The following is a 25,333-nucleotide window of genomic DNA, read 5'->3' as shown; positions in this document are numbered from 1 at the left end:
TAGCCCAAAGCCCTCGCGGACTGGGTGGCGCCGAAAAAGATCGGGGAACCCCATGCGGAGCAGTTCGGAGGGGTCGGGTGGACTCCGCTTTCGCGACGCCCCCCAAGAACTTTCGACGTTTCAACCGCCACCAACCTCAGCAAACTACGGCCAATGTCTGCAGGCAGCCATTTCGCCCAGTCCTGGTGATATCTGATTTACAATGACCGATAAGGGTGCTCCTTCGGTCGCCGGCTCCGACAAGAGCTCTGCCGCTTTTGCCAGGTCCAAGGCCGCTGGAGATACAGGGAAAGACGCGCGCGCAAAGGATTCGCCAGCAGCATCTGCGGTCAAATCCGAAACGACCGGCACTGGCAGTCACTCCAGTCCCAAGAAGCGCCGCAAGGTCAATCATGGTAAGGCGCTGTCCGCGCAGCGATGCGACAGGGATTCCCACAGTGCGAGCCTGTCGGGGCCCGGTTCGCTTGAAATTGAAGACAGATGGAATGCTAACGAGAGATTTGAATACGAGTAGCATGCGTCTATTGTCGCCGCTCGGTAAGCCTATATATGTCCTGCTGCCTTCATGCACTCGGTCGTTTTTAGTATTTGCGACTCGCTCCCCGCATCCTAGGGATAGGAAGAAATCGATTTTTGAGGACCACACTTTGCTAACAGGAGGCGCGTGGGACAGCATATGACTTGCGATTCAGTACGACATCCCCTCTCCCGTTTGAGTCCCTTCAATCCCCTTTTACCGCCTGTGAAACCGATTGTCAACACCGGTTAGGAACCACAAAGATGCCCCTGCTGATCAGTCTTAATTCGTGAAGGAACGGCCTTGTACCCGATGTATAAAGCGCAATATCGGTCATTTGTGTCATGACGAGCCCCGAGAACCCGTAAAACGTACACAGAACCAAGAGAATTCAGCGGCAGACGAGGAGGGCTCGTCCAATAATGAGCTCGTCAGCGTCGCAGGCATGCCTCGGAATGTCGACGTCCCTGATGCTGCCGGTCAGCAAACTTTTCCCGATGGTACGATCGGAATTCCGCCCTCTTCAGTGCAGCCTGCCAGCATCTCTTCGTCTGGACAAGGCATCAACGCCAATCCTCAGCAGCGTAAGCGCGAGAGACGGACTTTGGATTGTGGATTGGCATTTTCTGTGAATATTTTACTGACATGGGATCCCAGTGATGGCCTACAATGACTGGATGGGCGGACAAAACCAGTTTCAAGACATGCATTCCCTCCATCCGTCGTACATGTTCAATGCGCCCGAGGTCACAAACGAGTACAACTTACTGGGTGATTTCCTCAGTAACAGTTTGCTGGATGATGGCGCCATGTTCCAAAATCAGGATATGGGAGGCATCTACTCCGACCCGTCGTTGATGAACTCGATGAACAACCTCGGCGTGCCCAATGGTCTCTCACAACCGGCTCCGCTTCCACCTCCAGCACAGACGCAAGCGCCATCGGGTGATTCAATTCAGCGACCGATGTCTACAATTGGGAACGATAAGGCTCGCGAGACGTACTACATGACTGCAGCCGACCCGTCCGGATCTGACCCGCCAGAGGAACGTATGAACAAGCTTCTCAAGGCTAAATATGACGCTGGACTTCTGAAACCCTTCAACTATGTCAAGGGCTATGCCAGACTCAACCAATACATGGAGAAGAACATGCAGCAAATCTCGCGCCAAAAGATTCTTCGACAATTGGATAAATTTCGGCCCAAGTTCCGCGAGCGTATGCAGAGTCTCACCGATATTGAACTGATCCTCGTGGAAATGTGGTTTGAACGGAGCTTGATGGAGTATGATCGTGTCTTCGCTAGTATGGCCATTCCTGCCTGCTGCTGGCGACGAACAGGCGAGATATTCCGAGGGAACAATGAGATGGCGCAACTGATTGACGTTCCCATCGAGAGCCTGCGGGATGTGAGTAATACCGTTATTAAACGCTGGGTTTGCCCTTATACTCATCCACCATGATTGTTCCAGGGTAAACTCGCGATCCATGAAATCATTGTCGAGGACCAGTTGGTCAGCTATTGGGAGAAGTTTGGCGCCATTGCTTTCGACAATACCCAGAAAGCGATGCTGACCAGCTGCACCCTGAAGAGCCCGAGCAATCCTAATGGGGAGGGCATTCAATGCTGCTTCTCCTTCACAATCCGACGAGACAACCACAACATGTAAGCATCCCCGCACTCGAGTATTGGAATGTCTACAGCGTGGCTCACATTTCTTGATATAGCCCGTCCCTCATTGTTGGAAACTTCCTTCCAACGCAACGGAACCACAAATAGCTAGCTACCTGGACAGACCGTCATTGATGCTTTTCTATTTGTTATTTGGGACTGAGGTGGATTGACCAAAAGAAAGATTCAATGTCTCTTCCTTGTTGCAAGGGTGTTTTGGCCCTTTGCTTGATTTTGATTCCCCAAGGCTTAAGACACAATCCTCTTTTCCTGAATATGTACAATGCCTGAGGTGTATAATATTATACCTTTTTTTCTGCGCGAGTTAATTGCAAGGATACCGAGTTGGTTTTTATGTGTCAATACCTTGAAACAGTAACAATCGAGGCCGACTGCCCAAGTGGCCGAGTAGATCACGTTCCTCCAAGCATGTCGTTTTCAGCTGCCGGAAGATTGACCAACTATTTTCTAACTTCCTTCTCTCTCCTCTACAACACAGCCTCTTTCAAATCTGCCCACCCTGCCTTTTTCATCTTGGGCTTGTTTTCTAGCCCCTTCATTTACTTTATTATTGCTGAATAGTGCTGAAATTAAACACTAAACCATCATGACGGCTTCAACTACTCGCTTGTTCGCTAAAACCGCAGCTTTGGCGGCCTCCGTCGGTGAGCTCCAAGGCCAGATTTCAGCAGGCGTTGTTGATTTCGATTTTATTCAATCCATCGAGCACCAGCTTAACCATATGCCGCGACTGGCCGACCGGGCTGTTTCAAATCGATCTGATCTTGATAAGACCGGAACGGCGCTGTGGAATACTTGTGTCGACACAATGAGTAAATGGAACAAACCCTATAAGGCAGCAATGATATGCAGAGGTAATGTTTTTGAGCATGGCTCATTTCTACTCCACAAGCAATAGACTGACGATTCTATTACTTTGAGTATTGTTCATTGCCTTCAAAGTGCTGGACATCGTGACTCTAGATGACCTGCCACGTATCAATTGTCCTTTTCCTACATGCAGATTTTGCGCGACTAATATATATATCCTAATACTAGATTTCCATGTCAGGGCTCTTGCCGTAGCATCTGCTACAGCCCGGCTTTGCCTCCGTACTGTGCTTACCCCTGAACAGAAAAACCTGCCACTGACTAACACTAAACAGAGACCCAATCAACCGAGCATGTCCTTGATGTTCTGACCGTGGCAGCCGAAAAACTAGATGCTTTGCAAAGCTCCACCCCCTCAATAGATCAAATTGAACTGGACTCAATTTCCACCGGCTATTACATGAATCGAGCTCATTTGGTGAGGCGTGTTGATGAAACAGCAAGAGGAATTTCGAGCTAATTCAAGATTCAGGCTTGGTTGGAAGACCATCCCGATCTCGCCGACCACTTCTTTTCTCAAGCGCCTCTCTCAGCTCAAATCACAAATCGCTGGGTTGTGGTGGAGAAGTGCCTCACTATTGGTCTGGCTGCTCTGGACAAAGTCCAATATAATGAAGCAATCAAGTGGTTGGAAGCGGGCATTGAACAAATACAACTAAGTGGGGAGGAAGAATGTCTCAGGGACACAAATTTGGAGCTGCATATTCGATATGCACTCAGTTAGTACCGGATCTAAAGTTATAATTATATCAATGTCTGACATATTTTAGCGTGGATTTACATGAAAGCGAACACCGGTGTCACAACTGAACAACTAGCGAATCAGATGAATTTGCTCAAGACAGTGAGCTATCTGTTAATGAACTGCTATTAAGTATGTTGGCTAACTATACAGAATCATGGAGATATTGTTGGTGTCAAAGTTCTCGAATTAGAATTCATACTACATTCATCACGGGACATTGACACGACAAAGTTTTTCGAAGGTGTGTGTAGCAAAGCTTCCATCCGTTTTTTATTGACAATAATTAGTACTCACAATGTTATGATAATAGTCCTAAAGAAAGTGATCGAGAGTATGGCGTGGACACGAGATTCTTACCACCTGTATGCAAATATTTGTCAGAGAAAATCTTTTGTGTACTGACTGTCCGGGATGTACAGAATTATCAGCTACTTGCATAACTCTAAGGACATGAGGTAGACTTCTTTGATCAACTTAATCTTTTGAGCTGTTATGTCTGACTATCTTCAGCTACTATCTAAATTTCGAAATGCATCAATTACTCATGACGCACTTGCCGCCTAACTTCGAATGGATTGAGGGAACATTCCTCCACCTTGCATCGATGGTAATTCTATTCAGAACAGACAGCAAAATTGGAGACGAATTGGCGATAAAAGCAATCAGAGATGGGGTCGAGGGAATGGAAACACGTGGGATCAAAAATCTCACGCTGCAAGGAACCCATCATTTGCTGACAGTAAGGTGCCAGTATTTATGTTAGTTTTGACGCACCATATTTACCGTGATAAAAATAGGCTATTCGCAACATTCTCAATGTCTTACATGCGGAGACAAGTCGGTCCTCCATCGCAATGTGGTGCAGTTTGGCGCTGGAAACCAATGCTTTTGCAAGATGCTCTGCATCTAATAGGCTCGAAATTCAAGAGTTGGGTTGATCATTCATGTTCGAAAACCAAGACTCACCAAGAGCTTTAGGAAATATGCGGCCAACTCCTTAGAGTGCAACGACATTAACTTGACTCGGGCAATATTGGATCAGATAGTCGCAGAAAACGACGTCAGACAGAATCTACAGATTGTGCTCCTTTTGGTCAAACTTGCGATGCATGAGGGGAAAGATGCGACCCGTGAGTATCTTTATATTATCAAAAACATCATTGAAACGGACCTTACTAATCTCTAAAGAAATTATATCTCGTCCTGCAGAAGCACCAATTGCCCGTTGGGTAACATTCCTCCGGGCATGTATCGGAGAGGCCCAGCACATGAAGAACTCAAATGTAGTTCATCATTGTCTTCACAAGTTGATCACAGAACTACACTCGCAAGATCTTGATGGGGCAGAATCCTGGCCGAATCAAGAATACCTGTGAGATTGCCTTCCGGTGCCTTCTGTCTTTGCCGGCTTTTTGAACTCATCAACGTAGATGGATCTTGCAAGTTATCGATGACGAGAGAAGAAAAGGACAATTTGTTGTAGAAATCGCGATCACTGTTCTCCAATCAGGTAGGGCAATATATTTGGCCTTTCTTTTTTTCAAGATGATTGCTGACTATTGCAGCTCTGATTTCCATCAAAAAACCCCCAGATTACTGTGCAGGAGGAACAACAAAATACGAAGTGAAGCTCCTTTTCTGTGAAAGTCTTAAATTGACTTACCATGTGCTCAAAACTGATCAGCTTGAGAACGCCAAAAAGCTGCGATACATTACGGAACAGGCATGTTGAGAGAAGCCCCGAATGGTATTAAACTGGGTTTTAACTTGAAATTCCGAGTCCAGTTCGCAGAAATTTGCTCGGAGAGCATCCTAGGCAAAATTGAAGAGAGCTTTCCCAAGACTGGCTGGGACTATGACATGGAGCTATACCTAGAGGTTCTTGGTCATCTCTTCAGTCTCCATTCCCAAACCGACCCCGGAACAAAAGTGAGTATCTTCACCTGGGAGCAGAATAATGTTTCTCGCTGATGTCATTTGCAGTCGAGCTTGAGCAAGAAAATAAGAGCGGCAATCGCGAGCTTCAATCCCGATAATATGGAGGCTCACATGTCTCGAATCATATGGGCCATCGACTTTGAGGCTGCAGTTATGCTCAGACAATGGGATTCGCTGGAATCAATAGTTCGAAAAAATACATACAGCATGAATATGGAGCTTCTCAAACACTATCTAAGCTGCATGTTTACGCCTAGCGTGCCCCCCAGCCACAAAATGTCAACGGTGAAGGTACTTGGAATGCGCAATTCTTTCGAGTATGAGAACTGACATTTGCACTAGAGTATTCTTTACTGCATAAATGAGCGGAGTAATACGATTTCGACAGAAATCCAAGATCTTTTACCAGGCTATCTTCGTTATATTTTCGCTTTGAGCTTGGAAGCAGCCACTGATACTGACCCAGTGACTTTCTGCGACTCATCGGAAATATACTTTGAGATTGCTGAATCAGTGATTGACCAAGTCGTTGTTCTTGCTTCCGCCAACGCCTTCCTTTCGACTTACCCGTATCACGAGACACCTGTCGAAAGCGAGCCAGCAACTGGGACATCGCCATACTCGGATTGTGGACAGCACGCATACCCCCCTGAAGAGCTCCAGTACCTAGCTGCGCGCTCTTTCAACCAGGCGATGGACTTCTATTCAGCAGAGCAGGATGAGAAATGTCGCAGCTGGGCTGGGATAGCTATGAACTTTGCAGGGCTGATGGCAAATGCCGAAGGTGACAGTCTAACGGCCCAGTTTCGAGAGCGGATGGATAGACTGTTCTAGTTCCTATGTGCGGCTGTATTCATAGTCTTTAATCAATATCAACATGGATTAAGTACTGTATGGGCTGCTATCATTGGACTGTCTCTTGTTCTACTTGAGCCCTGGGCTATTTTCCAATTAGAAAAGCTGGATTGGAAAAGACACGAAGAGGTAGGTCATGAATCATTACTTATGTTAAAGTAGAAATTCTCCGGAAGCATGCAACTTAGGTATCGACTTCTGGTGTGTAGATAAATAGACCTCAAAAGACTTTTATATGTAGTGGAAAATGAGAACATAGGCTTGCACTGTGCCATTGTACCTGAAAATGCAAATGGAATAGCTTGCCGAGAAATGGCGATCAAAGAATTCATATCTTGGTAAATAGAAGTCCAACGAGCTACTTGAATTTGTAGAGCAAAATTGGATGAAGGGCAAGAAATGTCTAATTTCAAATATAAGCGCAGGAGACATGACCTGGGCAATCTTGGTAATAATATGGGTATCATCAGAAGCGAAGACAATGGAAATCAGTGAAGAGAAACGAAGGCTGCCCTCTACCCAGTATTGAAGCGGACATGGGATGCAAGAAAAGAGAGAAAATTGAAAGAAAGATGCAGCAAGATTGCAATCAAGCGAAGAAGAGTAAAGGCAGCGTGAAGAAAATATGATAGCAAAAAATGAAAGCTGAAGATGCATTATCGCGAGGAATATGCAACCTTGAACACCAGAAATGCCAAAAGCCTCCTGGAAACTAAATAAAAGATTTATAAGAAAATGAAAGAAAAGAGGAAGGGATATAATCATTCATCACCATTCGCATCATATGACCGACTCCCTGAGACCTGCCCCATGTGTTTATGGCGCAATGACGGGGCTGAGGGCATATGGCGAGGGTGATGAGGAGACCGGGAGGAAAATCGAGATGAACTCGGGGAGTAGCTAGGCTTCCGATCCATATCTTTGCCACTGCTATCTGTTTCTGTTTCTGCGCTCTCGTCACTGTGTTGAGATCGGGCGCTCACGGCGCGCAATGTAAGGTTTAATTCTCGCTCCAGCTCCTTCTGTGCTTGAATTTGCTGCGTGGACCCATTCAGCTTCTTGCGATAAGCGCGAAGTGTTCGGCAGACTTGTTCTGTGGACATGTCCAGGCTACCGAACTCGCTCCGGCTAGAAGTCTTAGTGCGGGAGCGGAAGTCCATCGAGGCACGACGATTGGTGCTCCTTGTACTGCTGAATTTTTTGGAGGTGGAGGTCGTCCTTGTCTTGGGGCTGACTGGCGATGGTGACCTGCGGTTGTTGTCTGTAGGCGTGAAGCAAGTAGGCGAGCGACGATTGGGTGGAGATGGAGTCTCGGCAAGGGAGTTGTTTTTAAGAGTGGATGGTGTGAGAGACAATTTTGACATCTTTCTTGACAAAGTTGGAGACAGCTCGCGGACTGGTGTAGGCGTCCCTAAGGGGCTAGGATTGTCGGGCCTCTGGAATCCGGCTAGTTCGCTCCGCGAAAGAACTTTTCGAAGGGGCACCTTGGCCGCAGTGGCTTCTTTTATAGGACCTTCATCATCGCGCCCTGTCTGAACCAGATCTGGGCTCAAGTGTGGTTGGACACACAAATTCCAAATCATAAGAATACCATCCATACCAGCTGAGATTATGCTGCGCTTAGCGACTGGCTTCTCGGGATCTGAATTGTCATGTTCTTCGAGGAGAAGCGCATCGCTCACACCTTCTGTATGACCAAACTCTCCTGTGAGAAGATGATCTCTTTCCAAATCATATACCCGAATGGACTTATCCGTGCCCGAAACGCCCACCAGAAGCTTCGGGCTTTGCCCGGGGATTTCAGAGGCGATAGTCAATGAGCTCATGATCACAGCATCATTCGTTTCCGAGTCCGATGCCCGGAAGCAATGGAGTTGACGTCCAGAGGGGATGTCGAACTTGGAGATACAGCGATCCATGGTTGATACAAAAAGCAGGTTGGAATCATCTGGACAGAGTGTCATAGATACTGGGGATGTCTTCATCGTGATGATCCTGGAAATGAGATATGCAACAGAAGTTGCCCCCTCTTCTTCTCGAGACACACGCTCTCGGATCAAAATTGTCCGGTCTCCAGAGCTGGACAATAATTTCTCGCCATCCTTCGTGAACATGATCTGCCCGACTGCACCAACATGGTCGTCCATTGTTTGAACCAGCTGTAAGTTCGATTCAGATTTCTGAAAGAGCTGAACCATGCGATCACGGCCAGAGCTTGCGATCAAGAAAGAGTCGCCCGAAGGCTGTATAGCAATGTCCGTAATTTCTCCTCCATGGGCACGTGCTCCATCAATACAGCTCCAATCGCCACCAGAGAGAACTCTGCATTAAACGATCAGCTATCGAGTTCACCTGAGAGACTGAAGAGAAACATACCTTAGAACACCAAACTTATCTCCCGATACAAACCAATCCCCGCTATCTGCAGCTCTGAGGACCTTCAGCTCGTTTACCACATCCTCTTCTGCACATAAAGTCTGCTCAAGTGTCACATTCTTTGAATCTATGCATTTCCCCCGAGCGTCCCAAAAAATGACCGAGCCATTGCGAGACCACGAGAAGAAATTTGCGGACAGTCTGTTCCCTGCCTTAAGCTGGCGAATCCCAAGGACTGGATCTCGATGCGCAGGCATAGAGGTCTCGCCATTCTCCTGCTCGCCCTCGTCTGGTAATGATTCAATAGGATAGATGTGGATCTCTCGGGTCGCCTCCACCGTCACCAAATGCGAAGAAAGGGATCCCATGCAAGTAATGGGCGGTCCCTTGGACTTCTTGCTTCCCATGGCCATCTCGGGCCGGGCCGGTGACATAGAGGTAGGCACAGATGAGGATCGGAAGGAGTCGAACGATATCCGTTGCATTCTCTTTCCACGACCACCCAACCAAATTGACTCTCGATCGAAATCAACAGCTAAAGAAGTAATCCCAAAACCAAGCTGTACCACTGCAGATAACTTTTGAGACCCTTCGCGATCATCTAGGAGACACACAGCACCCGATTCTGTGCCGACAACTGCCTCCTGATCAGAGATGCTGCTGACACAGCTGAACGTGCTGTCTCCCAGGTGGCCCAATAGACAATTTCTTCCAGAGAGTGCCTTTGGGGCCGGGTTCGGGGATGGCGCTGCGCCATCCGCATTCAACCGAGATTTCGTGGGCGAAGCTGGCCGCACGATTGGAAGACGCCAGACTTTTACATGCCGCACGCCCGTGGTAACCAACGCCTGCCCCACCCAGCACATATCGCGCACAAAGGAGGTGCATTTGTTTGCCGAGTGAAGCTTTGCCGACCCATTCTTCAGATTGATGGACCATATCAAGAGAAACCCGTCATTTGGGTTGCCCAGTGTTGCCAGGTACTGCGAATCAGGACTGAATGCAATGCTTCGTACTCCAAATGTATGCTCGCTTAGGATCGAAAGGGGTACGTCCGGTAGAGAATCTCTCGCGGTCGAAAAGATTAAGACGCGGGGATTGTAACCGGTTTCACCCACAGCCAGAAATCTGCCATTGGGACTGATGGAAACGCTGGTTACTGCCTTGACCCTTTCTCTTGACGACCATGCCCGAGGACTCCCGTTATCTGCTGCTTCACTAGAGGGCGATCCGCTAGGAACGTTGAGATGCGGGTTCGAACGAATGTGGGATAATGATCGTGATCGAGGGTCGGGGGTCGCGGGAGGGGTGGATTGATTATAGAATGAAGTTGTAGGGTTCACACTAGTTGCAGAGGGACGAGCCCGAAAGAAGCGCTGGCTAATATTGGCCTCATCGTCGATCTCGGCGAGAACTGCGGCAGAGCCGGCACATAGGGCAAAGCTTTTGCTCTGATCATGACTGGAAAAGCCATTGGGAGTCGTAGTTGTCGTGCCTAGCACGGTTTGTAGGGACAATGATGATTGATGTGAAGACTTGCTTGGAGATCGAGCGTTCGGACGGAGAATGGGAGAATTGGAGGGGGTGATTTTAAGGGAGGCACTGGGCCCGGGCAGCTTGGATTTCGCGCTAAGAGGCGCGGTGGTGGCCATCGCCTCGGGGGACTGAAGTGTGCAACGATGGTGATTCAGAGTCCCCTCAGCGCAAGAGTTTGGAGCATTTCAATTCGTAGGCATACTCGTCCGCCAGGTCGAGTCGCAATTCAGGTGCGAATTGGGCGCGAATGGAGGTGGCGGGGAAAAAGAGGTCGCCTGCAGAAAGGAGGCGGGGAGGGGAAGAATATGCGAAGCGGAAGGACCGAGGATGATCTAAGCCTGCAGCTGCAGTAGGTCACAGGTTAGATGGTGAAAGCTGGAAGAGCCTAACAGAAGCAGGAAGGAATCGAGATCGGGGAAAAACCCAAACAGAGGGGAAACACAAACATGGAGCTCCCATTTCGCGCTAATGGCGTTGATCATTCCACAGCCGATCAGGAGGAATCCGACGACGAACCTTGGGTTTTCGCCGGGTCGGAGTGGGTTCCTGCACGCGTTCCAAGGTTTGTCCCGAGAGAGCGACAGATCCAACCTGTCATTTTTGCCCTTCCAAGTGTTCTGTGAATTTGTTTAAGGTATCCTTTCAAAAATTGCTCCATCGGAGAATACTCACGGCCCCGGCTTTTTGTTGAGCCCCTGTCATGAACAGGTGGGTCGAGGCCCAAGCACGCCCAACCTTGATGGTGCACTAGTCCGATCGCGACAGAGTATAGATCCTGATCCATACACTTGGCCGCTTGACCGACGTCGAGTTCTAAAATCCGGACTTAATGGACGTATAAGAGATGTTATCAAGGTATTTGATCTGATCATTGTAGTTGAGGAGGTCGCATCACGACTTTATCCTACATAAGCTTACATACCACGTGGTCGAGAAAACAGCAACAAAAAACAAAATAAAAAAAGAATAGAATCAAAACCAAGAATAGAAAGAGAACAATCTTCAATGGCTCTGATGATAATCAGGCTATACTGCGACGCTTCCCAAGATCCATGCTCTGTGTGTCAATATTAATTTGGTCTTCAGTCACCAAGTTGGTTTTCAGCGAGATCGGCTTGTTTGTGTGTTGAAAACTCACACTCGGGTAGTGAAGGTTCTAGATGAATTACACATAAAACAACAGACTTAAGAGGTAAATGTCAGCGATATCTCTGACATCAAATATTGTCCTTCCAACCAGAGCGACTGGAAGTTCATCAGGGAAGAAATCCCCAGGTCCTCAGGTTTCAAAAATGATATGCGATGTTGTTTCTAGTCCCAGTCAGAAACTATTGCTCGCGAAAATGAGTATAGTCCAACCAACAAATATACAGAGGCATTCAATTACTTTTCAACTTGTGGTATGAGAGATTGTATTTGAGAGAAAGAGTAAAAAGCATCAACCATCTGAATCATGTCTCTAGGGCTTATACAGCATCTCTCCAGTCTGCCAAACAAAATTAAGAAGAGAGGTGAGCCGGAGAGAAACTGGACAATATTCTCAAAACATCCCATTCTTGAAAGGGATTAACTATATGGGCGAATATTCCTTGGATTTCCCTGACGAAAAGCTTGGCGTCACGTGTTAAGTACCTGGAATATCAGGTGTCATCCCTATCTTATCACCACTTGGGATTTTACGTTCAAGGCTTCGGAGATTCATCTCTTTCTCACCTTGTACGCCTCCTGCAGCATTTTTATTACCATGGCGACCCAGTGTGTGGCATCTACTAGGTTGGCATTGTCGAACATGCTATGCAGTGTCCTTCGATCCGAGTTCATTTCCGCCGTACGCCAGTCTCCTCCGCGTCAACCTACCCGCCAGTTCTTCAAACCTCAGCATGCCCGTCTATTCAGCGTGACCAACAGACTCGCACGCATCGAGATTAACGAGTCTCACGATCTCATCACCATACCCCAGTCATCCGGCTCCCTTGCCAAGGCTTCACAACAAACCAAACAGCCTTTTAAATTTACTTCATCGCCACACGAAACCGCATCCTCGATTGATCAAGCACGCAAAGGGAACGGCAATGGCAAAAGCCGTGGCTCCTCCGATGAAACCAATGACAACAAAGATACAAGTAGGGGAAAGGTTAAGCACCAAGTCAAAGATATGAATATGAGAAAGAAAAAGAAAACCGAGGCTTGGCGCGTCCAGAAAGCGGCTTTGGAGAAGAAATTTCCGTCTGGTTGGAACCCGCCCAAGAAGCTCTCGCCCGATGCGATGGATGGAATACGGCATTTGAACGCGACCGCCCCTAGTCGCTTTACCACCGCCGTGCTGGCCCAGGAGTTTAAGGTTTCCCCTGAAGCCATCCGTCGCATTCTCAAGAGCAAATGGAAGCCCTCCACTATTGAATCAGAGGATCGTCGCGAACGATGGGAAAAACGGCACGAGCTCATCTGGAGTCGAAAGGCTGAGCTGGGCCTTCGACCGTCAACCAAGACTTCTCGGCCTTTGTCGGACGCTAACATCCTTTATAAGCCCGGCGAGGAGGAAGGGGTTTAGCTCGAGTCTACATTGAGCGATCGGTAGTCACTTTTCAACCGTGGTAAATAAATTCAACACATAATAATCTGTACAATATTATTCACTTCGATCACAAAAGTCATTCCAAAACGTGTATGTAGCCAGAAAATGAGTTCGTCTTAGTAGTAGATCGTAGAGATCCAGAATTAGAATGTTTGGAAATCGGCAAGATTTTTAGAAACGACGAAATACAATTTACTAGAGATTCAGACGTCATTGAAAACTAGTATATACATTCATGGCATTGAACGAACAGGAACCTAAAAGGACCTAAAGGAGGCCGCGGGGCATTGGAGTACCAGAAACACTGGGGTCGGAGCGGCTGTTTAGCTCGCAAGTAGCCGCCACTAACTCCGACTCCTCTTCATTCAACCTTCCAACCCACCTCGGCACAGCACATGGTGCTTCACCTCGAACGCGTAAAAATTCACCATGCGCCCCCTGATCTGACAGAATGCGGATGTCGACATACCCTGTGAAGCTCTGTTCCCATCCCTTGTGACTACCGCGCGCAATTATCCCGCCCAGACCTGCCCCGGAGTTGGTCTGCACACCACATGCTGACATCGCGTCGCCATGCCGTCGAATATCCAGGTCTTTGTGAAGTGGAAGGACCAGACTATATTCGCGGGGGAGAATGTGGAATGCACAATTACTTTCAAGAACGTCTCAGAAACCGCGTCGGAGATAGGTCATGGAGGTGAAGCTGGCCAGCACCAGCGGAAGCTGTCTCGGGTTGCCAATCATGCCAGCAGCTCCAACTCAGACTCCTTCTTCTCGTTGAAATCCCCCCAGAGTCTCTTTTCAGGGCGACGATCCTATTCCATCAGCTCCCAAAGAAAATCTTACCATCGAACCGCATCGTCATTGAGCTCCCCGCTTGTCTCCTCGAGCAGCTTTCCGCCGACCAGCAGTCCCTCTACCCCTCGAACTTGGCAGCCAGGCCATAGTCACAAACGATCCATCTCCATTCTCTCTATTGAGAGTGAAAGCCCATCTGAAAAAACTGCCCAAACCTCAACCCCCCGGCAGGGCCAGGCCGGCCAGGGGTCATGGACGCTCCACAAGTCTCCAAATAGGCCCCATGAGGGCTGATAGCTATGACGATTCCTACAGGAAAAGTATTTTACCATAATTCTATTTTATGTGTTATCAAAGACTAAAAGCGGTTTTCATGCAGTGACAAGAGCTCCCATCCGCGCCACTCCATTGGCAGAGTCCCCGAACGAGTCGGGCCCTGGCAACCTCAAAGTCGACACATCTCACCTCGGACGAGCAAGTCGACCAGAATCTGCCGCAACCAGCCCAGTTGTGCCGCGAGAGCAATTGCGCCAACCCTCACGAAGACCTCCACCACCTCAATTCGATTTCCAATTCCCGGCTGCCCCTCCGCCCAATCAAAACAGCCGTCCTGCCCTGTCCCCCTCGCCGAAGTCAGCAGAAAGGGCGCCATCGTCGGGGGCGAAGCCAGTGGCAAAAGAGACGGCAGGACTAGCTGGCCCTTCGCACCAGCAGCTTGCGCGGGTGATATCAGCCTCAAGCGTGAACGGAAGCAGCCGAAGCAGTGGGGAGTTCTACTCGGTCAGTGACCATTCGAGCGACACACTAGCATCAGAATATACAAACTACTCGGCACAGGGCGCACGCCCACCTCCTTCTGCACGACATGCCAGACATTACTCGAGTGCGGTGGCTTCATCAGCCAAGCTCGCCGACAGCCAGGCGCTGTTGATGGGCTACGCGCAAATCAGTGCATCATTTACTGTCGATGGTTCTTTAGTCAACCAATCCGCCTTTGATGAGGTCAAAAGAAAGGGTGTAGTTGGTGGTCAAGCCGGTTCTGGCGGACTCCCGGGACGACCAGGCTCATCCAGTGCCGACCGCTCTCGCAAAGGTGGAGGTAGTGGGTTCTGGGGTCAATTCAAGTGGAATGCCATCGAGGAATCAATAAATGGATTCTTGTCGAATAACGAACTTGATGGCCTGCGAGAGATGCGTGGAGTCGTTTCCTCTCGATCAATTCCGCTGTTGTCCACACCACAGTCGCTCCTTTTTGTCGACCTCCGACTGGCACCAGGAGAGGAGCAATCCTTCTCTTTTTCCTTTGCCCTTCCTAGGGGCCTTCCAGCAAGCCACAAAGGAAAAGCCATCAAAATATCCTACAACCTAGTCATTGGCACCCAGCGACCTAGCGGGCCGAATGAACCTCAACGGGTTAATCGCATAAACGTCCCATTTCGGGTTTATAGTGGTGTCAATGGTAAGAACCCGTTATCTCGATAAAATTTTGGAAGCGACTCTCTAACATTTAGTAGACAAGGGAGATGTTCTCGGGCATGATCTAATGTCCCCATACGTTATTCTGCGCGACGAAGCCAAGGTGCAGAAGCTTGGCCCCGGCACCCCTGTGATCCCGAAACACCAAAGCATCAGTGGGCCATGGGGCTCAGCAGGAGAATTTCTGTCCTATGTGGACGACATCCTCGAACAGCGCGCACGCTCTAATTCACTCTTCCCACCAGGCGCTCTTCAGGAAAGACGATCAAGTTTTGACGGGCTTCCTCCTCATGCGTTGTCTTGTAAAGATATAATTGATTTTGCGATTCTGCGGAGCAACCAAGCTGTCCACTCTCGACGCAGCCCCAATCGATTTGAGATTGCCCGTGACGGCCAACGCATTGCTGTGGTTGTCCTCAATCGACCAGTGCATCGCCTCGGTGAAACTATCATTGCTACTGTAGACTTTGGTGAGGCCTCCATCCCGTGCTATGCGGTGCGGGCGTCCCTTGAAACATCTGAAAAAGTTACCCCCACCATCGCCGTTCGATCGAACGCAAGCATTCACCGAACCACCCGCCGCATCCATGCCTCTCTTTTCGAGAATACCCTTTATGCCACTCGTGTGGTCTTCAACCCTGCTATCCCTATTTCCGCTACCCCTACGATCCTGACGAGTGGCGTGACGCTTGATTGGGACCTGCGCTTCGAGTTTGTCACGCCGAATCTGGCGCATGAGCAGGAACATGAGCATGGCCCCTCAGGGACCGGGCTTCTTGAAACCCTCTCATCTGACGACCGGGGCAAAGTCTTGTCTGCGATGGAGCATCTAGGATGCGAATCCTTCGAGATTTCTATCCCGCTGACAGTCTATGGTGAAACCGTCCGAGAGCAGTTGCCAGAGGAAAAGGAGGGATATGCCATCTAAGCCCACGATATACCCAATGTCCTTTGGTGCTTGCCGTGCAAGCTTATTCTTTGTGTTTTTGATCTAGATATTCCCCCTATCCTACTCTCCCCGTGGATATGTTCTCCCCGAAAGCAGAGTGCTTGCTTCACTCTGCTTGCTTACGGCTTAGACATAGCATCCTTGTTGATAATACGGATTTTTTTCGTTGATTCGTCCCCTCGCAGTACTAAAAACCCATACTAACTTTATTGTTCTCGTCGTATTTGTAGGTATTTTCCACTAAGGACGGCCTGTTTGTATATAATGCGTGTTCACTCCCTAACACTTGGTGGTTTTCCAAATTGCTATGACCTGCCGAAGGCTGGTGGATTGAATCGGATTGAGTGGTGTAATCAAGTCTTCTTTACAAGCACACCCTGAATTCTGGGTAGCAAACTATATGGGTCTTCTGGCTCTTCGATCTCGTGCGGATTTTCCCACTCTCCACTGTTGAAAATGTCCCCCAGCACATTGCGAGTCAAATCACACCCGACAAATGTGCTCCAGGCTGGATTCCAGCAAGCTACGGATTCTTCATATTAGCCGTCCTGCGCCATCACCTAGTCCCGTTACTCGAGCAGTCACCCAGAGATAGATGTAAGACATACCTTGCACACCACTCGTCAACCGGTTTCTACTCCACCCGTGTTCCCAGAAGATGAACTTGCCTCCCGGCTTGAGCAACTTCCATACCTCCTTCATCACATTTTTCGGATCCTTGACGGCACACAGGACCTGGATACACAACACGGCATCCAGGCTCCCCTCCGTGATTCCCTCTTTTCTTAGAACATCGCTATCTTCCACACCGCAAACGAGCAACTGATACTTATCCCGCAAGCCATACTCGTCCAATTTGGCCTCTATGCGGTCTTGGAAATGGGGATTCGGGTCGACGCCATAAATCTGTGTGACGCGAGAGGTATCGAAACGGTGAATCTGATTACCTGGCCCCGGGCCCAGTTCGAGAACCACGCCACCAGCGGCTTGCACAAGCAAGGGGACAATTGTGGTGTCTTCGTAGGCAACAAACCCGGCCGCTATGCATGATCGATTAATCTGTCGGTCAGTGGACTGAATTCACGTGTTCAGTGAGGAGATGGAGAGTGCTCCGCTTACAGGTTATGTTCAGCAATTTGGCAGAGGCGGCATCTCGCATTTGTCGTGGGCGGGCCAGCGCTGCGAGACCATCCCGACGAACCGCTTGCGTCAAAGCCTCCCAGTGCACTATTGAGGAGCAGTGATGAGTTTGGAGTGAAGGGTTTGGGGAATCTGAGGTGACAGTGGCATACAGCAGATAGAGAGCCAGATCAGGCCCCATGGACGGAGAAGGGAAGCAAGACGGCCAGGTTTGGGAGGCATTATTATGTATGTGATAGATGGTTCTTGATTATGTTGAAGCTTTTTCTTTACTGGAGACTTTCAAGACCAATGGGAAGAGAGAAAGTCGAGGTTGAGGTCGAGGCGTAGAGAAGAAATGGAAGGAAAGCAACAGAAAGAAGTCAGATGGGGGGGGGGGGGCGAGTCGAGTGTTTTATAGTCGGGATGACTCCACGCTATCAACTCATGGTTAGTCCCGAATTTGTCCCGTACCAATATCAGGCCCCAGAATGGTGTATCCCATAACCTCCTGCATTGGCACCCATGACCCATGGCCTAGTTCAGAGATGTGAACTAAGAACCGGATACGAAGGATGGAAGCCGCATTTGTCTCAACAGAGGCGGAGGGTCTGCTCAGGAGCTTATCTTACGCAATCTAGTCCCTGGGAAGGACGCTCTTCACTAGCAATTCGTCGATTTCGATCTGTGTTTCATATATGTCTAAGGGCTCCTCCTTGAGACTTCTGAGTGGAAACAACTTGAAAGATGTAAATAGCTCCGGCCTGCCGACAGTCGATTCGGGGAAGGCTTTACCACTGTTTGCTGATATTGGTCGATCAACCACGTTAGGGAGAGGGCTGGTTCCACTTTGAACCCCGTCCTTCGAAAACGATCCGATAAGGCAGCACACGATCCACAAAAGCGAATTCGAACTCAAAGAAATATCAAGCCTGACAACAATGATTCTGTAGCTTTGTCGAGTCTTTGCGTCACGTTCCAACCAAAGCTTGTTAGAGGTCAATTGTCTGGGTCTGGGCACAAGCACAAACACGAAAAAAAGACCCCCCATAAATAGATTTCGATGTATACAAAGAGCGATCCTTTCGCTTGATTGGCTCTTTGTATTAAGTTTTAAGATTAACCAGTGCAGGAACCAAGACAATATATAATGGCCAGGGCTCACGTCTAACTGTTCAACACAACTCATCAAGCGATACTGAGAACCACAAGATCAGTCCTTGCTTCAGAGTGTTCCCGTGGCTATTACCTCCCCAAATTAATCCGCACTCTATATCAAGCTCAAGCCCATTGTACGGCTCCCCATCGCCACCATGGATGACACGCAGAGACTGAAGAACGACTTCGACAATTTGAAGTTCGAAATGAAGAGGAGTCTCGTTGTCTGGACAGCGCAATTTGCGCAGAACCCCCTCTCCGTCGCAGCCCAACTACTAGCATTCCATGCAGCACTCAAAGTCTGGAAAGGCCATGCGGCATTCCGAGACGACCCCGCGTCCGCATCGAAATGCAATGCGGTCCTCAATGACCTGCTCCTCATCAGCCACGACCTTGAGAGACTGCACCATGTCAAACTGGACGGTCAGGATCCCCAGAAGACTCTGTCAGCACTTAAAACTGCTACTACTAATATTCTAGATAACATGCGCATCCTGAGTGTGCGAGTTGAAAAGCTCGAAGTGCGGATGTGCTGGACTGAGCAGAATGATTCTGTGGGGTGAGGTTCTAGTCAGTATGGCTTCGCTTTAGCGATTGCTAATCACCTTCTTCCTCTTTCGATCCATTCGTCGTGATTCGCGCTAGAATTAACTGCACTCATTTCCTGGCTAGGCATCTACCAAATGAAATTAATTGTGAATCATGCGCGCGCATCTTTAAAAAAGTATAGTTGGGGCCCATTTAGGTCTCTAGTTCCCTCTGAGAGTAGACATATTTGATGTTCATCAGTCCAAACGCTGTTTCAAGGTCACCTATAGTAGGTAAACATATAGCTCGTATTGAGATCTGGATGAATAGGTCAATCTTGTTGATTAGCGGCTGCTTTAAATCCACTATCCGTGATCGGGACTACATTATTCCAATACGAGACAATCATGAATTGATGCCTGTTTGATATCCAAATACAACGACATATAGTAATATTCGAAATTAGTTATACCTCTACACTCTTACAACTTCTATCCCGGAAAATACACCCGGGATACACTAATCTCGTTTAGTTGCTTTAATTGGTTCACCCCTAGCAGTAGGGTTGGGACAAAAACCACGGTTGGCTGGACAAGGCGGGGTCAACTACTATTGATCACCGGATCACATGACTTAACGTATTTCACTAGCGTTCCGGTCACACTAGCATTCCGGTCACTACACCAACCACTACTTTTTGAAAACACTATTTTTCCACCACAACACTAGATATTTGATTCAACTATCTAGTATTACATTGATTAATCTTATGCCCTATATTCCCACATCCGGAACACCGAAACACACGCTTGGTAGTAGGCTCAGCGCCTATAGTAGGCTGCTGAGCAAGCTCTGCATCATCGTTTTGAATAGCTTCAACGCTTGCTGGCAGCGTTGAAACTAGTGATATAGATTCGCCGACCGTAGGATCTTGCTGCCTAGATATCTGGCGATTGGAACGTGTGCGTTTTTGACGCTTCTTCTCGTTGAATCTATATAGTTGCCGAATCTCTTCCGCTTGTAAAACAGTGTTATGAAACGCTAGTTCAGCACCTTTGACTAATTGATCTAGCGCACGCTCTGTAGGGCTTCCTAGCGACCGCGAGCGCTTGCGTAGTAGAGCTTTGATAGATGAAGCTTGCTTGCTAAGCTGCTTGATCGTATATAGCGTAGTAGGCACGAAAGCGCTACTCCTACTACTAGGCCTACTAGTAGTAGGTGTAGGTGTTCGAAGCGATATATTAAGCTTTGATAGGACTCGGTCGGCATCTAGCGGAACTAGGCCGGCGCTAGCGAAGCTTGATTGTATAGTGCTAGGTAGGAAGGCTTCCTAGCGTGCTAGGGCGTAGGATTCTAGGAAGTCGAGCTTATCAATATGGTTATAGCCGAAGCGGGTTTGGGCCTTAGTTAAGCGACCGTATAAGCGTTTGAGGATAGCAAAACATCCTATATCTAGCAGTTGTAGAAGATACGATGAATACGGTAGCATACAAAGTGGTATAACGTTGTTTTACTAGCAGATTTGGTCGAATTATAGTGTTAGATAACTACTATAACTATCTAGTATCAACAAGCGATATTTGCCTTGCGTACGACTAGTAGTCGCTAGTATAAATAGCTTCTCTAGCTAACGTAGGCCTATATTATCAGTAGTCCAACCGTTCGGTGATATTTTAATTCGCTAATCACTAGGAAGGTTATTAAACTAGCTTTCAATATAAACCTTCCCTTTGAATACTATACACGGCGGAAGCGAGTAGCCGGTTGCCGATATAGATTCAATTGCTGTTACCTACTCCCGATTTCCAGGTTGTAGTAGAGGCTTCCGACCGTATAGATCCTTCCGTGTAACGATTCTAGTAGTAGATATCAAGCCTATTGCAAAGCCTGTTTTATCAAAGTTATAGATATCGTTAGGAAGGATCCCGTTTTTATAAATCGTACGCTCTACTAGCCTAAACCACGCGCGTAGGCTAGTAGGATCTTCGTTTTGCGCACGTTGATAGTCGTAGCGTCTAGAGAATCGTGTACAAAGCTCTAGTCGACGTTTAATATAACGTGTTACCCAATTAACACTAATAGAAGAAGGCTTGTTATCACCACGCGTTGCTAGTAGAAGATTTGCTATATCTTGAATATGCGAAGGCCTAGGGGAAGCGCCACGCGTATCTAGTGATAGGATCCACTGGCAAAGCGAATCCTCTTCTTCTTGTGTTAATTTAAATGTTGCTGACCGTGTTTCCTGTTGAAATAGGGTGCCATTGATTCGGTCGCGTAGCGTTGAACGCGGTATATTATAACGCGCTGCAATTGTACGTATAGAATCGGAAGACCCTTTTTGAATATCTTTGATAGCGAGTAGTATCCTACCCTCCCTATCTAGTGATTTTGAGCGCTTTTCGGAACGTTTTGGTGGCATGGTATATGGTAGAAGATAGATGGTGACGTGTAGGAACAATTTTTTGATGGGGTGGGCGGAATGTTGGTGTAGGCGGAAAGATAGTGAAATAGTTAACGTATTCCACAAGCGAGCCAAACACACAAGCGAGCCGAACACCCTATCCAAAACGCGCTTCCTACGCGTCACCTACTATCTTCCACCATATACCATGCCACCAAAACGTTCCGAAAAACGCTCAAAATCGCCAGCTAGGGAGGGTAGGATCCTATTAGCAATTGCCGCTATTCAAAAGGATCCTACCCTATCTATACGCAAAGCGGCGGCGGTTTATAGTGTGCCAGTCAGCACGCTTTACGGCCGTATGCGCGGTGTTTCAAATCGCCAGGAAATACGCGCACATAGTCATAAATTGACACAAGAAGAAGAAGATTCGCTTTGCTAGTGGATACTATCGCTAGACGCCCGAGGAGCGTCTCCTAGGCCTTCGCATATTCGAGATATAGCAAATCTTCTACTCGCAGCACGCGGCGATACTACACCTACTACTATAGGTATTAATTGGGCTTCTAATTATATTAGACGACGATCAGAGCTTTGTACACGATTCTCTAGACGCTACGACTATCAACGTGCGCAAAACGAAGATCCTACTAGCCTACGCGCGTAGTTTAGGCTAGTAGAGCGTACGATTAATGAAAACGGGATCCTTCCTAACGATATCTATAACTTTGATGAAACCGGCTTTGCAATAGGCTTAATATCTACTACTAGAATCGTTACACGGAAGGATCTATACGGTCGGAAGCCTCTATTACAACCTGGAAATCGGGAGTAGGTAACAACAATTGAATCTATATCGGCAACCGGCTTCTCGCTTCCGCCGTGTATAATATTCAAAGGGAAGGTTTATATTGCTAGCTGGTTTGATAACCTTCCTAGCGACTAGCGATTCGAAATATCACCGAACGGTTGGACTACCGACGATATAGGCCTACGCTAGCTAGAAAAGCTCTTTATTCCAGCAACTACTAGTCGTACGCAAGGCAAATATCGCTTGTTAATATTAGACGGTCATAGAAGCTATCTAACACCACAATTCGACCAAATCTGTCAGCAAAATAACGTTATACCACTCTGTATGCCGCCGTATTCATTATATCTTCTACAGCCGCTAGATATAGGATGTTTCGCTATCCTAAAGCGCTTATACGGTCGCTTAATCGAGGCCCAAGCTCGCCTAGGATATAACCATATCGACAAGCTCGACTTCCTAGAATCCTATACACTAGCACGCCAGGAAGCCTTCCTACCTAGCACTATACAATCAAGCTTCGCCAGCGCCGGCCTAGTTCCGCTAGATGCCGACCGAGTCCTATCGAAGCTTAATATATCGCTTCGAACACCTACACCTACTACTAGTAGGCCTAGTAGTAGGAGTAGCGCTTTCGTGCCTACTACGCCACATACGATTAAGCAGCTTAGCAAGCAAGCTTCATCTATCAAAGCTCTACTACGCAAGCGCTCGCGATCGCCAGGAAGCCCTACTAAGCGAGCGCTAGATCAATTAATCAAAGGTGCTGAACTAGCGTTTCATAGCACTGTTTTACAAGCGGAAGAGATTCGGCAACTACATAGATTCAACGAGAAGAAACGTCAAAAACGCAGTCGTTCTACTCGCCAGATATCTAGGCAGCAAGGTTCTACGGTCGGCGAATCTATATCTCTTGATTCAACGTTGCCAGCAAGCGTTGAAGCTATTCAAAACGATGATACAGAGCTTCCTCAGCAGCCTACTGAGGGCGCTAAGCCTACTACTAAGCGTGTATTTCAGTGTTCTGGATGTGGGAATATAGGGCATAAGATTAATCAATGTAATGCTAGATAGTTAAATTAAATATATAGCGTTTTGGTGGAGAAATAGTGTTTTCGAAAAGTAGTAGTTGGTAGGGTGTTCGGCTCGCTTGTGTGTTCGGCTCGCTTGTGTGTTCGGCTCGCTTGTGGAATACGTTACGTTAAGTAGCTTATCTAATTCCAGCAGGCAAGCCTTTCCGTCTCCTTGATTGGTTGATTTCCTACATCCCTCAGTCGCGTTGCGCTCAATGTAGCTCAAGGAGCGACTATGCCGTCGCAAAGTACCTGCTCTTTAGAGATAAATCTCTCTGATATTGACATCAAACGTGAGCTTAGTCGTTTAAATGCTTCAACTATCTATAAAATCCGGCTACTTGGGAAGCTATATGTTATGAAACTTGTGAGTTCAATTATTGCGTCCAAGGATGACGCTAACCTGCCAGTTCCACGACAACGGCGACCCCGGATACAAGAAAAGGCCGAGATCTAAATCGATTTTGTTGCGAATTGAACGCCTATCACAATCTCCGTGAATTCGGAGTGTGCAACCGAGGCTTTGTTCCCGCTTTCTACGGCCACATTGATCGAGTTGATCCGTCAGCTTTCCACCCCTATCTTAAGCATTTCGCCGACGATAAACACTAATCTAGCGCGATCCTGCTCGAATACTTGCCTTATTCTGAAGGACTAAATAGCGAAAATTATTTCGAAGATCTTTTTCGCAATACTGTTGAGGGCATAAAACAGATCCATAACGCCTTTGTCTATCATTGTGATATTTACCCCAAGAATATGCTTGTTGTATCTAGCACAAGGATCGTTTAGGTTAATTTTAATGTTGCGACAATATTCAGCAGCATAGGTCCTTGCGAGAAGGCATATTGCGATTATGAAACCGAAGTCGTCGAAAGTTTTGGAAAGCTTCTGGTTTGTATAGCTTCCTTTACTTAAACATCAAAACAGTAGCTAACAAGAAAAACTATAAGAACGACGACAAGAGACAAGGTCTTCCACCCAATACAAAGTACTACTAAATGAAAAGCCATAAACACGAACAAACTGAACTAGCACAATGTCAGAACGTGAGACGGGTATTGCGCAGGCATAACGCTCTTAAATACGACATCAATCATATCTTCTCTATAGAAATACCTGAATGTCGGAAATGCCCTTCAGCGCTGTCTTATTTGCTCCAACTTTATATACACGTCGCCGAAGAAAGGCATGAAACCCTTAGCTAGGATTCTCTTCATATGCTAACCAGGATTTCTTGATATCGGCCTTCGGCTCGGCAAAGAATTCCTGGATGGGGTTAAAATCTGACGCGGATTTAGGGATTTGAATTGATTAATATTCCGTTCTATAAACTGTTGGAGGCACGGTCACTCCGGAGCTGTCAATCACATGAAGGGTATTCAAATCACTACCACTTTTGTTATGCAGAAGATCAATTGTTATAGTCTTTGCTATCCATGTATAGTATAGAAGATGACCAAAATTTGAAAGACAATTTCTACTTCTTCATGCAGAATGGACTAGCGGCTTACGAAACAGTTCACATGTTTGTCGATAGTATATATAATAGATTGAAGTGTAGCATCTATATAATACCTTTTAGAAAAATTACGACTGCAGTAGAAGTGTGCCTACTAGTAAAAGGGAAAACATTTAGCGATGATATTGTAAATATTGTAAGAGATAACTATATTCTGTAAAAAGACTAGGGTAAAAAGGGTGAGCATCGGCAAAATATTTCGTTAATTCTATTAATTGATGCAGAGATCATAGCAGACTAGAGAAAGTCTTAACGAAAGCCCCTAAAGGAGAAGATACCTGAGGCTTAGAAGGGAATTCCAACTACTGTAGACTTTTACTTTTAGGCCCGTATTCGGAAATGGCCCCTAGCACTTTCTTCTTTCGCACCCAATATGCTAATACACTAGTCGAG

At 47.4% G+C, this 25,333-nt stretch overlaps 7 protein-coding genes across 7 annotated transcripts; 5 read left to right on the top strand and 2 right to left on the bottom strand.

The window, feature by feature from the left end:
• Positions 1-202: 202 nt before the first annotated feature.
• Positions 203-2,297, top strand: acuM (gluconeogenesis transcription factor RDS2; the record flags this gene model as incomplete). Its single annotated transcript, XM_057082822.1, has 6 exons — positions 203-447; positions 515-584; positions 897-1,101; positions 1,175-1,926; positions 1,990-2,183; positions 2,246-2,297. 6 exons carry the CDS (start codon positions 203-205, stop codon positions 2,295-2,297), a joined length of 1,518 nt encoding a protein of 505 aa, XP_056928177.1.
• A 499-nt stretch (positions 2,298-2,796) lies between these two features.
• N7462_011107 (uncharacterized protein) lies at positions 2,797-6,597 on the top strand (the record flags this gene model as incomplete). Its single annotated transcript, XM_057082821.1, has 15 exons — positions 2,797-3,022; positions 3,356-3,498; positions 3,553-3,799; positions 3,851-3,924; positions 3,976-4,066; positions 4,136-4,187; positions 4,245-4,280; positions 4,336-4,432; positions 4,739-4,955; positions 5,014-5,197; positions 5,256-5,335; positions 5,391-5,552; positions 5,606-5,754; positions 5,809-6,054; positions 6,106-6,597. 15 exons carry the CDS (start codon positions 2,797-2,799, stop codon positions 6,595-6,597), a joined length of 2,496 nt encoding a protein of 831 aa, XP_056928176.1.
• Positions 6,598-7,379: 782 nt separating this feature from the next.
• On the bottom strand, positions 7,380-10,646 carry N7462_011106 (WD40 repeat domain-containing protein; the record flags this gene model as incomplete). The annotated part of the gene is made up of 2 exons (XM_057082820.1): positions 7,380-8,940; positions 8,995-10,646. 2 exons carry the CDS (start codon positions 10,644-10,646, stop codon positions 7,380-7,382), a joined length of 3,213 nt encoding a protein of 1,070 aa, XP_056928175.1.
• Positions 10,647-12,274: 1,628 nt separating this feature from the next.
• rrg9 (mitochondrial ribosome assembly protein RRG9) lies at positions 12,275-13,081 on the top strand (the record flags this gene model as incomplete). Its single annotated transcript, XM_057082819.1, has 1 exon — positions 12,275-13,081. The coding sequence occupies one exon, from the start codon at positions 12,275-12,277 to the stop codon at positions 13,079-13,081; it is 807 nt and encodes a 268-aa protein (XP_056928174.1).
• Positions 13,082-13,678: 597 nt separating this feature from the next.
• On the top strand, positions 13,679-16,307 carry N7462_011104 (putative intracellular protein transport protein (Sat1); the record flags this gene model as incomplete). Its single annotated transcript, XM_057082818.1, has 4 exons — positions 13,679-14,169; positions 14,219-14,223; positions 14,283-15,362; positions 15,418-16,307. 4 exons carry the CDS (start codon positions 13,679-13,681, stop codon positions 16,305-16,307), a joined length of 2,466 nt encoding a protein of 821 aa, XP_056928173.1.
• A 374-nt stretch (positions 16,308-16,681) lies between these two features.
• N7462_011103 (class I SAM-dependent methyltransferase) lies at positions 16,682-17,690 on the bottom strand (the record flags this gene model as incomplete). Its single annotated transcript, XM_057082817.1, has 4 exons — positions 16,682-16,851; positions 16,937-17,368; positions 17,448-17,555; positions 17,621-17,690. The coding sequence occupies 4 exons, from the start codon at positions 17,688-17,690 to the stop codon at positions 16,682-16,684; spliced, it is 780 nt and encodes a 259-aa protein (XP_056928172.1).
• A 1,070-nt stretch (positions 17,691-18,760) lies between these two features.
• On the top strand, positions 18,761-19,168 carry N7462_011102 (uncharacterized protein; the record flags this gene model as incomplete). Its single annotated transcript, XM_057082816.1, has 1 exon — positions 18,761-19,168. The coding sequence occupies one exon, from the start codon at positions 18,761-18,763 to the stop codon at positions 19,166-19,168; it is 408 nt and encodes a 135-aa protein (XP_056928171.1).
• Between the last annotated feature and the right edge of the window lie 6,165 nt (positions 19,169-25,333).

The sequence above is a fragment of the Penicillium macrosclerotiorum genome, assembly GCF_028827735.1.
Source record: "Penicillium macrosclerotiorum strain IBT 26536 chromosome Unknown utg000011l_segment0_segment0, whole genome shotgun sequence".
In the NCBI taxonomy this organism is placed as follows: domain Eukaryota; kingdom Fungi; phylum Ascomycota; class Eurotiomycetes; order Eurotiales; family Aspergillaceae; genus Penicillium; species Penicillium macrosclerotiorum.
The sequence above is the reverse complement of the archived record's forward strand: the minus strand, read 5'-3'. Positions and strand labels throughout refer to the sequence as shown.